A 16,788-nucleotide genomic window follows, 5' to 3' on the forward strand; every position below is an offset into this window, starting at 1 on the left:
TCTCTCAAACGTTTGTTAATGTGTTCAGCAGTCTAATATTCAACTTTCAAAATGTCATAGGAGGTTTCTGTGTGTTTTTGTAGGATCATTTTTTCCACATCCTTGAAAGATGTGAGTAAAAATAACTGGGTTTTATTTGCCATTTAGATCCTAATAATATGATCATATATGTTGCATTAATTTGTGTGGGTAAGGCTGAAGGTATTTAAGGATATTAGAGGGAAATAGAACTAAATCTGTAATATTTCAAAAGTAGTTGTCAACCACTGTCCATGTCAGTTCTTAATTGCAAGGTTTAAGGGTTGGAAGAAAATGAGGGATAGGATCATTTGGCCATTAGATGAATAATACAGTGATTAAGAAACTACATAAAAGATCATTTTTAGTCACTTCTGGATTCACTGTATATTACAAAATAATTGCAGTCACAACAAGATTTCAAATGAAAAAAACACAAGCTGTGAAGTCTAGAAACCACATGAGGGCAAATGGACTGCTTTAGGGAGTTGTGTCTGAAGTCAGAATCAAAATCCTGATGCTACTGGAGTTTGTGGGAGATTGAACTTTAGGATTTCCATCACTTCCAGTAAGTGGAAAAAAATGTTTGAAAAGCTCCTAAAATTATATATTTAGGCCAAGTGTAGGGTATTTTTGCTTTCTGTTCTCAAAATTAAAATACACATTTGATATGTATGTTTTTCCAGTACATTTTGAGTTGTTTGTCACGTTAATAAATTACTGTGTGGGGATGGATTTTTTGTGTGAATGAAGAGGCCTTTTTTTTGTCCAGATAATGTCATAGTGGAAAAGATAATTAACTGTGCAGAACTTGTACTTTCCTTAAAAAAAAAAAAAACAACTAATCACCTGTCTTGTAGCTACTGAATGATGTGAATGAAAAGTGTTAGATTACTGGATGCCAAACGCTGAAGAGAGTTGATACATAGACAAGAAAACTCATCTTACTACAAAGAGCATAGTGAATGTCCATAATTACCATCTACGAGGCACACAAGCTAATGTGGCGCAGCTGGAAGTGATACTTAGTTTAACAGTAAACTGAACTTTCTGATTTACGAACGTTGTCATATCACCAACTGTGACTGTAATTTACATGTATTTTCCTTTTTTCTAGTCAGAAGTGTCTTAATTTGGTTTGTTTAATGGTTAGAGATGAACTAACAATACATTCAGAAGCATATGTATATTTTAAAGAATAAAGACATATATATAATCTAATAGTATGGAACAAAATAAAACAGTCATGAAAAATTATGAAACTGCTGTTGAAAATGGATTTTTAAGGTAACATTTTCACAGATCCTGCTGCAAAGGGCTAGGAGCCTTAACTTTCTGATGTGAATCCCTCCTTCTTAATGTGGATATTAGGAACAATAGAACAACCTGCTCCAAGTTTTATCCTTCTCCCATACTATAAAGCTTTCGTTGCACAAAGAGGTTTGGAATTCAATTATCTACCAGTTATCTATTTTGCTATCTCTGAAGCATAGTTGAAAATAATGGAACCATCAGGCCAGATATTTTTTTCTTTGACTGATTGGGTGCATCAGTTCTTCAGGGTCCAAATTAAACAAGTTGAAGCAACTATACTTTAATTTTCAGAGAACAGTTTCTCAAAGCATGAAAACCAGGCCCTCTTCACAGGTACAAACTGTGTCGATGGTAGCTGCTCTCAGAATACTCATTGCCATGCTATATTAGGGAATTAGGAAAGGTAATTTTTTTTTAAAGTGTCTTTTGAATTGAAAGTGATTCTAAACAAGGAGGAAAAAAACCTAGCATTTTTCTGTCCTTTTATGTTAAAAGAGAAAAAAAATTGTACATTTAGAAGGAAATAAATTCTTAACTTGCATGAAAAATAACTGACATGGTAAGGTCTGTCAAATTGTAGAACTTCAAGTTAGCTTATATTATTCCTACGTATTGACCTTAAGATAATTTGTTTATCCTTTGAAATATGGGAGACTATGATATCTGCAGGAGATATTATTAGTAACTACAGCTTTGTTATGCTTAAAGCTTGCCAATGTAACACTAAAATTAAAATTTGGGGCCATAATTGTCTGCAACGTTAATTTCTCTGTACATTAAGCTGCGGGTTTTCTCTTCTTTTCTTAGGGAGATACACATCTGAGAGTGATGTATGGAGCTTTGGAATCCTCTTGTGGGAGACCTTCAGTTTAGGAGTATGTCCGTACCCCGGAATGACGAACCAACAAGCACGAGAACAAGTCGAGAAAGGTAGTTATTTGTAGGGAGACAAAGAAATGCTGTATAGATCCATAAGGGTGCAGTACATACAGTGTAAAATAGCAAAGAAATACCACACAGGTTATTCAGCAACTTTAGCAAAAATATCATGAGATTTTTTAATTGCTGAATCCAGCATTATGGGAGTAGTAGTCTAGTATATAGGCTTCTTGAAAAAAGGAATATACTGACCAGTGACTTAAAGGACAGAAGACTTAGAGCATTCTGACTTTCATTGTTGCAGAACTAAAAGGTGAGATGGAGACGAGGGATTTACTGCTGTGCAAAGCAGAGGCTTGACCAGAATGAATCATTTAAGATTATGCTAATGCAGGTATAAATATTCTAAACTGCCAGAAGAAAAATTCTGTATCATTCCATCTTCTCTATTAAATCTTTTCGGACAAAAATTTAGCAATTATGGTGGAGAATGGTAAGCCAGTTGAGCGTTGAAAGCCACATCTCTCTTTTATAAAATTATCAAAAGGCTTTTATTTAAAGTAGCTAGTAACTGTGAGCAGGATTTCAGGACTTTGATTTCTTTTTATTATCTTTAATGGCATTTCAGAACTGTTCCTCCTCTACACAGTACTACTGTGTAATTCATAAATAGGTTCTTAGCTAGGAAAACTGCTAAATGATTTTTTTAAAACCCACAACTGGTTTGCTGATTTATACAGATTGCCAGTGTTTGTTATAAGCAGTGTAGGTGACCATCAGAGTTTCTCCTTAAAAGGCCAAATAAAAAAATCCACTGTTTTTCACAGCAGAAGGGTGTTTGTAAAAGCAAGTCTTTTTACCTAAGTACTGAGATTCTGTCTTAATCCACTGAGAATAATAATCTCTTGAAATTTATAAAATTCAAATATTTAGAAGCATGTTTATGCTTTTTCAGCTATTCATATTGGGGGGAAATAGTCCTGTTGGCCCATCAGCAATTATTTTTATTTTTGTAATGGAATTTTCATTTCTTTTATCAGCCTGTTTTCTTAATTTTCGGTATAACTCTTTTGTTAGGATAGTCAGCTAAGACACTCCAGATTCCCCTTCAGACCTTACCTATCTCATTTACTCAACCAGTAAGAGCATCCAGTGAATTTAATCACTTGAATGCTTGCTTTAATCCAGAATAATTTTAATTCTAAATAACTATATAGAATCCCTTCACTTTAAGGACAAAAAGTAGTTACTGCTGTTACTGTTTTGAAGATCTAGTTTCTAGGAGGAACTGTGAAGTAAACGATTTTTAGATAGATTCATATTATCTTATCTGTTAAGTGTCCTGGAGCCCAGCCATTCTCCTTTGAAGTTCCATGCATTAATCCAGCACCTAGAGCAGATGTATGCAATATAAAAAAGGAAAAATATTTCTCAGATTTATCTGTTGTATGAGGCCCATGTCATTTGTACTCTGCTTTAGAAACAGAGATGCAAAGACACATGCAGTAAGTCTGGAGTCACAGAGCTGCACGTAGCTGAAGAGTCCTATGTGCCAGCTCATTTTGGTGTGCACTGCCTCTCATTGGCTCAGAGAGCTATGTGTGGTAAACAGTTTATAGAATGACAAAGTCACAGAATAGCAGAGGTCTGTGAGGATGTCTGGATGTCATCTCGTCCAAGCCCCAGCTCAAGAAAGGCCATGTATAGCTAGTTCCCCAGGACCATTCCCAGGTGACTTTTGCATATTTCCAAGGATATTTCCACCACCTCTCTGGGCAACTTGTTCCAGTGCTCAGTCACAGTCACACTGAAAAAGTATTTCCTGATGTTCAAGAGGAGTCTCCTGTGTTGCAGTGTATGCCCATTGCCTCTGGTCCTGTCGAGCATCTCTGAAAAGAGCCTGGCTCTGCCCTCTTTGCACCCTCCTTTCAGGTATACAGGTATATCAATGTATAGAGGTATACACTGATGAGATTCCCCTGAGCCTTCTCTTGTCCAGGCTGAACAGTCCCCTCTCTCTCAGCTTTTCTTCATAGGAAAGATGCTCCAGTTCCTTGACTTCATGGCCCTTCACAGGACTCTCCCCAGTATGTTCGTGTCTCTCTTGTACTGGGGAGCCCAGAACTGGACACACTACTGCAGGTGTGGCCTCACCAGTGCTGAGTAGAGGGGAAGGCTCAACTCCCTTGATCTGCTCGCAACACTTCTTTTAGTGTAGCCCAGGATACCATTATCTTTCTTTGCCGCAAGGGCACATTGCTGGTGCATATTCAACTTGGGTCCACCAGGATCCCCGGGCCCCTTTCTGCCAAGCTGCTTTCCAGCTGGGCAGCATGTACTGATGCCTGGGGTTATTCCTCCCCAGGTGCAGAACTTTGCACTTCCCCTTGTCATCTAGATCATTAATGAAGGTGTTCAACAGGGCTGAACCAAGTATTGACCCCTGGGGTACACCGGTAGTTACTGGCCTCCAACTAGACTTTGTGCCACTGATCAACTCCCTCTGGGACTCACTGTTCAGGCAGCTTTCAATCCACCTCATCTGCTCATCCAACCCATAATTCAGTGGTTTCTTCATGAGACTCTTATGGGAGACAGTGTTGAAAGCCTTACTGAAGACCTCTCATCTGTGAAGCCAGTCATTTAATCAGAGAAGTTTCTCAAGTTGATCAAGCGTGACTTGTGCTTAGTGAATCCGTGCTGACTAGTCCTGATGACTTTCTTGTCCTTCAGGTATCTGGAAATCTTTTCCAGCATTAGCTGCTCCATCACCTTCCCAGGGATCAAGGTGAGGCTGACCAGCCTGTAGTTCCCTGCGTCCTCCTTCTTGAAGATGGGAGTGACATTTGCTTTGCTCCAGTCTTCAGGCAATTCTCCCATTCACCGTGATGGATGAAAGGTTCATGAGAGTGGCCTTGCAGTGACATGAGCCAACTCCCTCAGCACTCATGGGTGCATTCTCACGGCCCATGGACTTATGTAAGCGCGGTTTGCTTAAGTATTCCCTGACCTGATCCTCTTCCACCAAGTGTCTTTCTTGGTCCAGATTTTCTGCCTGGTCTCTGGGGTCTGGGCTTCCTGAAGGCCAGTCTTGCTAGTTAAAACTGAGGCAAAGAAAACATTCAGTACCTCAGCCATGTCCTGTGCCACCAGGCGCCCTACTTCATTCAGCAGTGGGCCCACATTTTTCCTAGCCTTCCTTTTGTAACCTACATACTTAAAGAAGCCTTTCTTGTTGTCTTTGACAACCCTGGCCGGATTCAGTCCCATTTGGAGTTTAGCTTTCCAAACTTCATCCTTGGATGCTCAGACAATCTTTCTGTATTCCTCCCACATTACCTGTTTTTGTGTTTGAATTTGTCCAGGAGCTCCTTGTTCCTCCATGCAGTCCTCCTGCCCAACTTCCTACTCATTGGGAGTATTGCTTTCATTGCTGTGAACGCATCTCTTTGGTCCAGGGTATGGATGATACGCTGGAACAGCCACTTGTCTGCGGCTTCTAATTTACGTAACTGATGATTTGTTCTCCTGCTCATCACCAAGTCAGAGACCTCCTACAGTTGATGGCAGCAGAGAGGTTTGGAAGGCCACTGCCTACCTAAGCAAACCTGAAGAATAAGAGAGTTAAGATTATGGGAAAATATAAAAGTAAGTTAAGAAAACAGGAGGGAGAAAAAATAAATAGATAAACTGCAAACGGAAGGGAACTTCTTAAGGAGACAAAAAAGAGAAGAGTCATGAGAATAAAAGTTGATCAATTTTGAAGAAGAGCAAAAAAATTTTCTCCCATCTTAATGTTTATTCTTGATTTCCTTGGTCAGGGAAAAAAAAGGTAACACGATTAAAACCTAGAGAGTAGCTACTTCAGAAGATACAGGAAACAAATCTATGCAAGTTGCTGCCCTTAGGGATGAGAATGATACTGACAATTTACGATGCTCAACTTAAATGTCATTGGTACCTGATCTTTGACTACTTTAATAATTATGTATCTTGTATAGGTTATATATTGAAGACTTTCCTCATATTACCCTGAAGGTGTTTTTTAGTGCAATGATCTTGAACTTCACTTGTTTCATTTTTATATTTGTCGATATGCATCAGTTTTCGATGCTAAACATTTTCCCCTTTTTTTTTGTGTGTACCAGGCTACCGAATGTCAGCACCACAAAAATGTCCAGAAGAAATATATAAAATAATGCAGAGGTGCTGGGACTACAAACCAGAAAATCGGCCAAAATTCAGTGAGATTCAGAAAGAGCTGTCTTTGATCAAAAAGAAAGTAACATAGTGATAACGAAGTGCCAAACTCAATGTGTGGACATTTTCCAGTGAAGTAATTTTTTCCTCTCAAACACTATGCTTTTATACAACATTATTTGCAATATTCTTCTAGGATTACTTTGAAATTAACTGGTTTTTTATATACATGTGTACCATCTTGAATGATGTCTACACCTGCATTAAAGACATACACTACAAAGTGCTATATATCCAGTCACAGTAATACTGTCATTTAGGTTACATGTAGATAGAAAAACACATACTATAGATTTAAGGGACTGTGGCTTCTATCTGTTTTATGGCAAGTAACTGCTAGTGACATTTTTCAGAGGTTTTCTACTTTAAGCTATGTTCTCACTCTGCTATCCCTGTCCCATATGTCAACACCAGTAACACTGTAATGTGGTGACTGTCATACATGTTGGCCTTAAAACTGAAGACAGTTTTGACAAGTATTTCAACTAGAAATTTTTATATTTTTTAAATTCTTTCTGCGACTAATATTTTTAAGTGATACTTTGTTTTAAGGATGAAGGTTCAGTTAGATTCTGGATGCAAATGTGCTTACTGAACAGTGAAATCCAGAATTTTCCTTTGTAGAAAATTGAGTTACTTGTGCATTTCTTGCCATACTGTAGTAAATACTTCTGAGTTTTGATGTGATTTACTTAAGCCACGCCTTTTCATTCTGGAAAGCCATCAGAATTCATTAATATATCTCTGTTACGTTGGCTTATGTTTATTTAAGAAACAAAAAAACCAGTATCAAGTCTTGACTATACATGTTAAGAAATACTGCAAATCATCTGCTTTCCAAAGAATATGTAAAAGCAGTAGGCCAACAGAAAGAGGCTTCCTAATGATAGCAGCAGATAACAAATATATTTGATCTTAGAGGAGTTAAAGAATGTGAATTGCTAGATTTGCTTTTGATCCTGATTTTTTTCCTTAAATTGGTAATAATTCACAGAATGTGGCTGGATCCTACAAAAGTTTATGCTAAGCAAAAGTACATTCCATGCATAGTGTCCAAAGGAAAATACTACTTCTGTATGGCATAAGGAAATTGTTCAAGAAGCCAAAATAAAGAAGTAAGTTTAAAGCCTCTGACAGGCTGAGCAAGGTAAAGTAGAAATACTAACCTTCTAACTTTTTTTAATCATTGCAATCAGATTTCAAATGACTGGGGATAGGCAATTTTAAATGCCAACGTGAATAAAAAGCTTGTATATAGTTTAAAAAATAATCTGCCAGAAAGAATAGAAACTTACTAGATAGGGGAGAGAGAAAAGGCACAGTTTGTTACTCTAGCTCTGGGTCCTCTTTGCAGCTGGAATTATTTTCTAGGGCCCTACATAGAAATAGGAACAAGTTACAGTATCCTGGTCTGAGTTCCAGAGTTAAGGTGCTTAAATATTTTCTAAGAATTAAATAAAATTTTCCAGATCAAGGGATGTCAGTTGCTGCTAATGCAAGTAAGAAACGGGGACTGTAAGTAACACAGCATCTGGAATGTTAATTAGTCCTATGGTTATTGTTACAGTGGGATTGAGATGTAGTGAAGTCAGTGGCTACATTACATTTTTATTTCTGTTCAGGTGACTTTTCTATTGTCCACAACATTTTTGCTCTCTAAAGTGTATTTATAGTAGTTCTGAGTAGTAATGTTTAAGGGCTATGTGTGACCAAAATATGTGTAGTCTAGAAGAATTTGTCTGTTACATTGGAGTTAGTGTCCAAATAAAACAATGACTGATCGTGCTGGAGCACATCACCTGCATTTGAGGTGGAACTGCCAGCATCCAAGTATAAGGAATAGTGAGTGCTTCTTGCATTTCTTAAGTGATTTTTTTCTTGGAGATAAGGAGGCATATATATACCCATAAAGGTATAGTGCTTAGAAAACTTGGTGGCATAAATTTAAACTTCATTATAAGCATACTGGATATATTTACTTAGTTCTGTACTTCCAAGTAGCCCAAAGATATTTTTCAAGAGCAATGGGAAACATTTGTGTTAGTTTGTATGCTTTTAAGTAGTACACAAAGTTTGTGCCTTAATTTGCTAGTATGTTGATGCAAATGCCAGTGTACTAAGATTTAAGGAATGTTCCACAGTCATTTGGAAAAATCCAAGATTCAACCAACGGCAGGTCCTTATGTATACATCACTAAAGTCTGCAAGTAAAGATAGTGGTGTCTCCTCTGTCAGCATCCATAGCTTCTCTGGAGGATTACTACTCTTCTTCTATGAAAGAGATGAACTGTTTCTTTGCTATATGCTCTCTTGACACCGAAAAGATACTGTTTTATTTTTATAAAATAAAATACTGTTTTATTTGTCTTAAATTAACCGGTCACTATCCAGACTCTCACACACAAAAAAAATTGTACTCTTATTTTACTCTGAAATAGCATTTGTAATTCATATCACACTCCTGTTTAAATTTTAAGGCTTTTTAAAACATGAGATTTCTACAGCAGCAAGAAAATTTATTATTATTCCTGAAGTAAGCACCCGTTGAGTTCAAAAATAATAATTCTTTGGGAGAATGCCAGAATGAGTTTATAGGTATAAAATAAATCTAAACACAGGTACATGTTTCTTCAGTTATTTAAACTGTTTTCTTATCATTAATTTGGAAGTTTGTGGCAGAACTTGTTCAGTGTCTCACTTGTAATTATTCCAATTACACAATTTAGGAAGTGGAATCCATGCCTATAGATACTGGTTTTAAGTTTTTGAAAACTTCTCACAGGGGAATTCATAAACAAAACTTCAATACAATGAAATTTGAAAGAAAGACGTGTTATTCAAGAACCAAAGCCGCCATATCTGCTTTCTGTGGACTTTTGGTGACTTAGCCTTGCATTATTCATAGGTTACCCAGACATGAGTTGTTTGGCTCATGTACTGTGTTTATCCTAGAGAACTTATAAAAAAAGTTAAGGCTCAGACCCTTTTGCAAGTGTAGTGGTTCAGCTAGGTTCTTACACCAGCACTGTCCCAACCTGGGGGAGCCTGAGGGAATCCTGAATTTTTTACAATGTTAAATGGGAGAAACTCTGAATACTGTTAAGGGTTAGGTAGAAATACCTCAGCCTGTTACATGAGATGGAATTCAACAGCTTATCTGTTATTTTCATCTTTTTCCAAGGAATTGCACTCATCATTTTAGGAAAGATAGCTTTGAGGACAAAAAAATGCATCCTTAGTTTGTTTTCAGTCAAAATTAGGCACACGTTAGCTTCAGAGTTCAGTCATCAGTGAAATCATGAGGATCCCTAAGCATTTAAATTTTATGGAATTAAAATAGTGAAAAGTGCCTTGTCTGAAAACAAACTTTGCTTCAAAGAAGTGTGTTCTTGTAAAGTCAACATCCCACCAAGACATTCTTTGAAATGCATATTTTCATTATTTTCTAATGAAACCAGTGAAGTAGTTTTTCATTTAGCAACTACAGGTGTATTGCATTTCTTCTTAACAAAAATTGCCTTTTTGCAGAGTTGCCTAATATTTTTATTGGAAGTTGTTATCGGAACATGCGTCACCAGAAATCGATAACTAAGAGCTGCAGTTATTAAAGTAAGCCTGATCCTATTGATGAGAAACAGAAAACTGGTTAGGGAAATACTAGAATATTCACCTTACGTATTTTTTCATCCATGTATTTGACTACCTATTATGCTTAACTCAAATCCTACAAGCACATCGCTAACACTGCACACCACAAACACTGACTATGAAGCTATCCATTTGTTATTTAACTATTTTGTCATCCCTTTTTTGCCCTTTGTAAAGGTACTAAAGGAAAAACCACTTTCCTGAGGCTACAGAGTAACCAACTCTCTGAAGCATTTAAAAATTTCTCCCCCTCCCCAAATTTTCCCAGATGTGCTGCTGCAGACAATTAACAATAGCAATTAACTACTAGCCCTGTTCTAATTATTCTTGCTGTCATGTCCTCTAAGTGGCAGTGCCTCTGACACACTTGAAACAGCGAAATATTTGAAAAGATGAGTTAGTGTGTAAATAGTGTCATCAAAGATGATATTCAAGAGCTGTAGTTCTGAAAATGGCTGGTTGTCACAAGTAATGATAACTCATTATCAAGGTGGAACAAAAAGAAAGAGGCTAATTGAGATAATCCACTCTCTATAACATTTGTCCTGTTTGTAGGCAATAGAAATGTTTGTTATGCCAGTGCACTTGGATTTGTAACATTTTTATGACTGAGCATAAAAAAGTTTGCTATTAAAAGAGGAGTTCACCGATTAATATTTTTTTTCCTCAAGCACAAAAGAAGATGTGGTATTATTGGAAGCATTATTGCTAGGAAAGTCAGGATACATGGAGGGAAGAATACCCCTACTACCAACAAAGGTACCTACTTCTTCTTTCTTAGAATCATATTCATGCAGTCTTTCAGGAATACAGGACTTTAATTAGTAATTAGAAAGTACAGGGGAAGTCCAGTATTCCTGAAGTTCCAAACTACCATGAGTTTTCAAGAGTGATCTGGTAAATTTGGAACATCAGCTTTATTAAAAATGTTTTATTCTAGTTTGCTTCTGCACATTTACTGTAGAAAAAGAGTCCTTAAACAACCATCAGTAACAACTTATAAGAAAAATGCATCAACCTCGGAAATCTATGAAGCCTCTTTAAAAGTAACTTCAGTAAAGAATATTTTTGTAATCTTGTACTGGAATTCCCCCAGGATAGCTTTCCTTTCTAAAAAACTGGTAAAAAAAATTTAAAAAAAAAAATTAAAAATAAAATAAATTTAAAAAAACACCATTTAAAAGCTGAAATCTCCCAAGTTGAAACAAAAGAATCCTTTCACTTATCACATTCTGAACAGTCTTTCAAGTATTGCCACAGTTGCTTTCCTGAAACTGTTAATGCACCTGTGATTTCCAGCTCTTACATACTTTTCAGCATTGCATATTAATGCATTATTAACACCCAGCTTTACATTCAGAGCAATGAAGGGAAGACTATCTCATTGAAAACTACAGCAAGTTCTGCCTGGTAGCTCCCACATTTTCTGTAAATTCCACGTTCAGTTATCAGAGTCATTGTGTTAGTTATAATAAGCACCACATAGAGCAGGTGCTGGAAGCTAGACATTGTCTTTAAATCAGCAGCTTATCCTCCAGAATTTTGCACCTTTGACTCTAAAAGCCAACATGGTTTTTGTTCTCTGTCAAATAAGCAAAAGGAATTTCTGTATCTCAGCCTTAATACTAACGTATAAAACTGAAAGATTCAGAGATATATTTACTGTTCTCTCCAAGGGAATGGTACCCCCACCAATAACTATAAGTTACCCTTATGCCCCTGTTATGTCCATCTGTCTCTTTGACATAAAACTCTTAACTGGAATGTATGTCCAGGTGTAGAACTTGGGTGTTAACTCAGAGTTAACTCAGTTTTCAGGAAGTTGTATGTTATTAGCTGTTTTAGAGCAATGTTCTCTCAGACATCATCTAGGCAGGACATAAATTAGAATTTTCAGATTGTTTATGGGTTTTTTTGAGATGAAGGACTAATCAGATTGCAAGACACATGCATTGTTATTTTGCAGCTGTTTCAGATTATAGCTATGAGAGTAGTTCATTTATAGATCTCAGATTATGTATGCCTTCTCTAAATTAAAACTGTTATCCATACTTACAAAAAATGGACAAGTAAACCCCTCAAATATAGTTGACTGAGATCATAAAGTGAAAACAGAAGGCCGATGAGCTACATTCTTTCTTCCTCTGTCCTCCCAGAATTGAATGCTTTGTAAATAAAACTTGGAATAACTGGCTTTGTATTTATAGATAAATATGACCTGTGAACTGGTATGATAATGTAGGACTCACATTGCTGCTAGCAATGAAGGCTTAGAAGAAAGTGTTCCTACATTGCTACTATTTGGAACCGTCATTTAGTTTTAGAACTACACATGTTTATAGATAAGTACGTAGCTTAAGTTTTGTGAGTACAGTAAGAGAGACACCACATGTTTCTCCATTGAAACCCAGTTATGCTTTTTAAAAGAAAAGTCAGATTGATCAGCGATTCCTTCCTTTACAGATGTTGAAAGTATGAGCCAGGACTTTACACCACAAAAAATAGAAAGATCCACATTACTGTCTTCATATACAGTCAGTTCAGTCTTTCTCAGCATATAAAGAATTCCATAATTGTTGAATGCAGTAGTCACACTAAATCCTTGGATTAGTGATATGTAAACTACTTCACTCAGATCTTTTTGCTTCAGTTATTAACGAAACTTTCTGCTCTTTAAAAAGGGCTACCATAAGTTTACAGTTCTAGCTGAACTCTGCGGTAGTAATCTGGCCTGTTTCATCTCCCAAACATTTCCTAATTCTGATGGCCCATGTACCACAGATGGTGCCCTATCATTTACTTCGAAAAGGTTACTCTTGTGACAGAAAAGTTCAAATATATCCCTGCTTTTGTTTGACACAAAAATATTGTAGTGATGTTATACCTTGATACCTGTGGCAATGTGTATGAAAATTGAAGTAAACTATGAATCAAAGTGAAGTACATTGTTCAAATCATGTTTTTAATCATTTCAAACCCTAAATGTATGGTGGATTGTCGATACCAGAAAAACAACATTCCTGACTGCTAGTTTACAATACAGAGCATCCTGCTCCTGCTACGGAACAATATAAAGCTAAATGTGTTCCATGAAAAAGGAATTATTTTGCTGTCAGACCACATCTAAACAGTAACTTTAAAATTAAGAGCAGAGTGACTTAATTCCAACCAATCCTTGTTGTAAACTTCCTTCTTCTTAACAAACCTTTCCAAATAGTGTCAATTTTCATCGTCATCGATTTTGCTTTTAGAAATTTGACTTCTGTACATTGCATAACACTTATACCAGTAATTATACCCCACCACCACCACCACCAGCACCATGAAGTGCTGAGACTTGCAACTTCAGAAGATAAGCATTGCTAAGTCAATAAAAGTCTACAGGGAACTAATCTTTCACTAGGTGTCTGAGTTGATATGGCTTAATGCATTTTAAATACCACTAAAGAAATTTTTTCAATTAAAATCTGTTATACAGTTTGAAGACCAATATTCCTTGCTCAAGATATCTCTGCAATAGTAATACTTGTATTTGAGTTGAACTCAACAGGAGGGTAGAACTGTACCTTCCTTCCTCTCTAGTTTATAAGGGTAGGGAACTGCTGAGTTCAAGTAGTCAATTGGGTGCTGTAAGTGATGCTGGTACGTAGCGTGGATGCAGCCAGGATGCCATAGAGAAGGTCTTGCAGTCTGCATGGCCCCTCTATATAATATGCCTATGCTCACTACAAGTCACTAATAAATCCACCAGAGACTGGAAGTTTGCTATGTCTCCAAGTATGACTGATTCCTTAAATCATCTGAAGTTGGTAGTGCTTAAGGAGAAGTAGTGGGATTTTTTTCTTTGTCACAAAATGCAGAAATGGTGTATACAATGGGGATTCTGCATTATTTTCCTTTCTTCCACCTCCTGCTTGGTCATTTCACAAAGTCTTTAATAGATGGAACAGCTAGAAGAAACTTATCTGTTGCCAGTGTTAATTGTATCATTACCTCTGACAAGTTAACTTGTTTTTTCCACCAAGCTCCCCACCTAATTTTCATTAAATATTAAAAACATGACAATAGGAAAGAAGTTTTATAGGCTTATCACGCTGAACCCAAAAGGCAGGCAGACTTCTGCAAAGTTATTTTAAGGACTGAAAGCCAACAATAAACACCTGTTTTGTCCCTTCTGTTAGAGGAGTGTGTAGTTACGTGCATGTTCAAATGACTTCCAGAGGTGAAACCTGGACTAATATTGGTAGGACTGCTGGTTTTTTCAGTTGCATGTGTTACTTTTCCTTTGCATAATTGTAGGCAGCTGGAGTCAGAGGAGGGGTGTAGGGGAAGGAGGGAAGGTTTGTTCACTGACCCGCTAGTACACGCAAGACTTTTGACAGCAGTAACCTTGAGTGGGGCACAGATACCATGTTTAGATTTCTGCTCAATTGTGTGCCAAAGTATGCACCAGCAAGTTTAATATCAGGTAAAGCACCTTTTATACTCTTTGTTGTTTAAGAATAATATATTTGTGAAACAGATCGATAATACATAACACTGGAAATGGGTGCTTCTTCCCAAAAGTACACATGTAAAAAAAAAAGGAAACAACATTTGTGAGTTTATCTGGCTTTTAAGCAAGTCTGAAAATTATAGCTATGTAATACAGTTGCCAGTTGTCTGTCCTTTATAATTTTAAATAGATCTGCATTTTAACTTTATTTATTTGCCAATTTTTTATATACTTTAAAGTTACACTTTTGAACTCAACCTAACTTTTTATTTTCCTAGTCTGTTAAAAAACAGAATTTCAGTATTCTTGTAAACTGCAGACCATTTTTGAATAGTCCTTTGTCTTTTCCTATGGACCAGTTACCACTAATGAGTCTGCAGTCCCCTTTTTACTGTACTCTTCCAATAAATGTAAAATATTTGTATCAAGCTGTCTCATTTTATTTGGTATTTACAGGTTGTGTTTGTTCACATGCTTCTGTAATCAAGTGAAAGATCAACTTAGTAACATTGCTCTTGGGAATAGCTACAATTCAAAATATTTCACAATTAAAAAACCCACAATCGTATTTGATTTTTTGGGCAATTTCTGGAGTTGATCACACTATCTGTGTGATCTTCACTCACAGTTTGGCTGTCACTTTTGTTTACCTTTTGTATATCAGCAGGCATTGAAAGAAGGAGTAACCTTGTGGGCAGAAGGGAAAGAACATACTGAAACCAGCTGAAAACTTTGGGGCTGGAGACCTGCAGGTTTGAGGATGCTACACCACGGGTTTCTCTTTAAGCCAGAATTGTGTTAAGAAGCGAGGCACTGGAAACCAAACGTGTATTCTGGACCCCAAGAGCAAAGTAAAAGCTACAAGCATTTTCAGTTAACCACAATGAAGCAATCTGGTGGCATATCCAAGCTTTATGCTTTTTCTTTTACATGATCTAGAGCTCTGTTCCCTTTATATTAAAAAAAAAAATCATATTACTTGCATTCTAAATACAAGTTGCGTTTTAAAGCAGATTTTACTTTACTCTGAATGAAACCAATCTCTGCAATAATTGCCATTTTCACCACACTTTGCTGCAATTTCTTTTATTTCCATAATCCCTTCTTAATATATAGACTGTTACCAAAATTATGACTGAGGTAAAAAATCAGAATTATTATGCCTTAAAAAATTCTAAACGAATCCTCTGAGGTCTCGTGGCTAATGTAAAATATGAATACCCCATTGAAAGAACTTCTTCCACTGCCTTACGCTTGCTGCAGATGAACTTTGTTTTAACACCGAGCGGTGGATAGAAAGACAAGTTTCACGTACCTGCACCCGTGGATGGTGTTATTAAGCACACTGCGTGCTGGCACAGCAGTGCCATTTGCAAGACTTGGTGCCTGACCGAAGAAGGAGTTAGCAAAGAAGCAAATTTATGACACTGGTTCATAAGTGGGACTGAGGTACTTTGGCCTTGGGACTGTTTTTTTTTTTTTAATAAAATGCTATTATTCCCTCATATAAACTCTTAGAGGTAGTTTTCCCCACCATCTCCCAATAATCATGAATGAGAGAGTCCAAAGCTCATACCCTGAATGTATCAGTATGTGTTGAAACAGAAGACAACACAGCGTGGGATTGCACATAGCTCTGGTACAGTTGTGCTGAGAGACTAATTTCTTAGCAGGGTAATTTTAGAAAAGGTTACTGCAACTAAATCTGTTCTGCTCAGTGATGCCTGGCCTCAAAATAATAAAAACAAGTTGTTTGAAAACCTGCTACTGAGGCCAAACACTGAGCACCACAGGGTCATCAAGTTTCCTCATCTGAAGTGTCACAGCAATTAAATTAGGAATGAGGCTAAGGAAAGGAGCCTTCAAGGTGATCAGGGTCTTTGTACAGTCCTCCATTTTTTACAGTTTAGAAGTAGATTTAAAGGACTTGGACTTTAAAAGATTGAATTGATAAGACTTCTCAGAAGATCCCAAAGGGTATTAGGTACTTAAGGACCACTTTAACTGGCAGATCACAGCATTTCCATATTCTTGAGATGCCCGATTTAACCACTCAGGCACATCTTCCCCTAACAAACCTAAAACTCTCCAGTAGCAAAACGGTCCCACGCAGGAGAACATATGTCCCAATTCCAACACGACCATAACACCTCATTTCATATTTCAGTTCAAGT

General features: G+C 36.9%; 1 protein-coding gene across 1 annotated transcript in view; it reads left to right on the forward strand.

Annotated features, from left to right (window-relative positions):
- FER (FER tyrosine kinase) overlaps positions 1 to 6,502 on the forward strand; it is a 174,134-nt gene extending 167,632 nt beyond the window's left edge. The window contains exons 19-20 of the mRNA XM_074165781.1: positions 2,140 to 2,262; positions 6,360 to 6,502. Coding sequence (XP_074021882.1) covers positions 2,140 to 2,262; positions 6,360 to 6,502 — 266 coding nt within the window. The remainder of the gene's footprint in view (positions 1 to 2,139; positions 2,263 to 6,359) is intronic.
- Positions 6,503 to 16,788: the final 10,286 nt, after the last annotated feature.

This window comes from Numenius arquata, chromosome Z (genome assembly GCF_964106895.1).
Source record: "Numenius arquata chromosome Z, bNumArq3.hap1.1, whole genome shotgun sequence".
NCBI classification, from domain to species: domain Eukaryota; kingdom Metazoa; phylum Chordata; class Aves; order Charadriiformes; family Scolopacidae; genus Numenius; species Numenius arquata.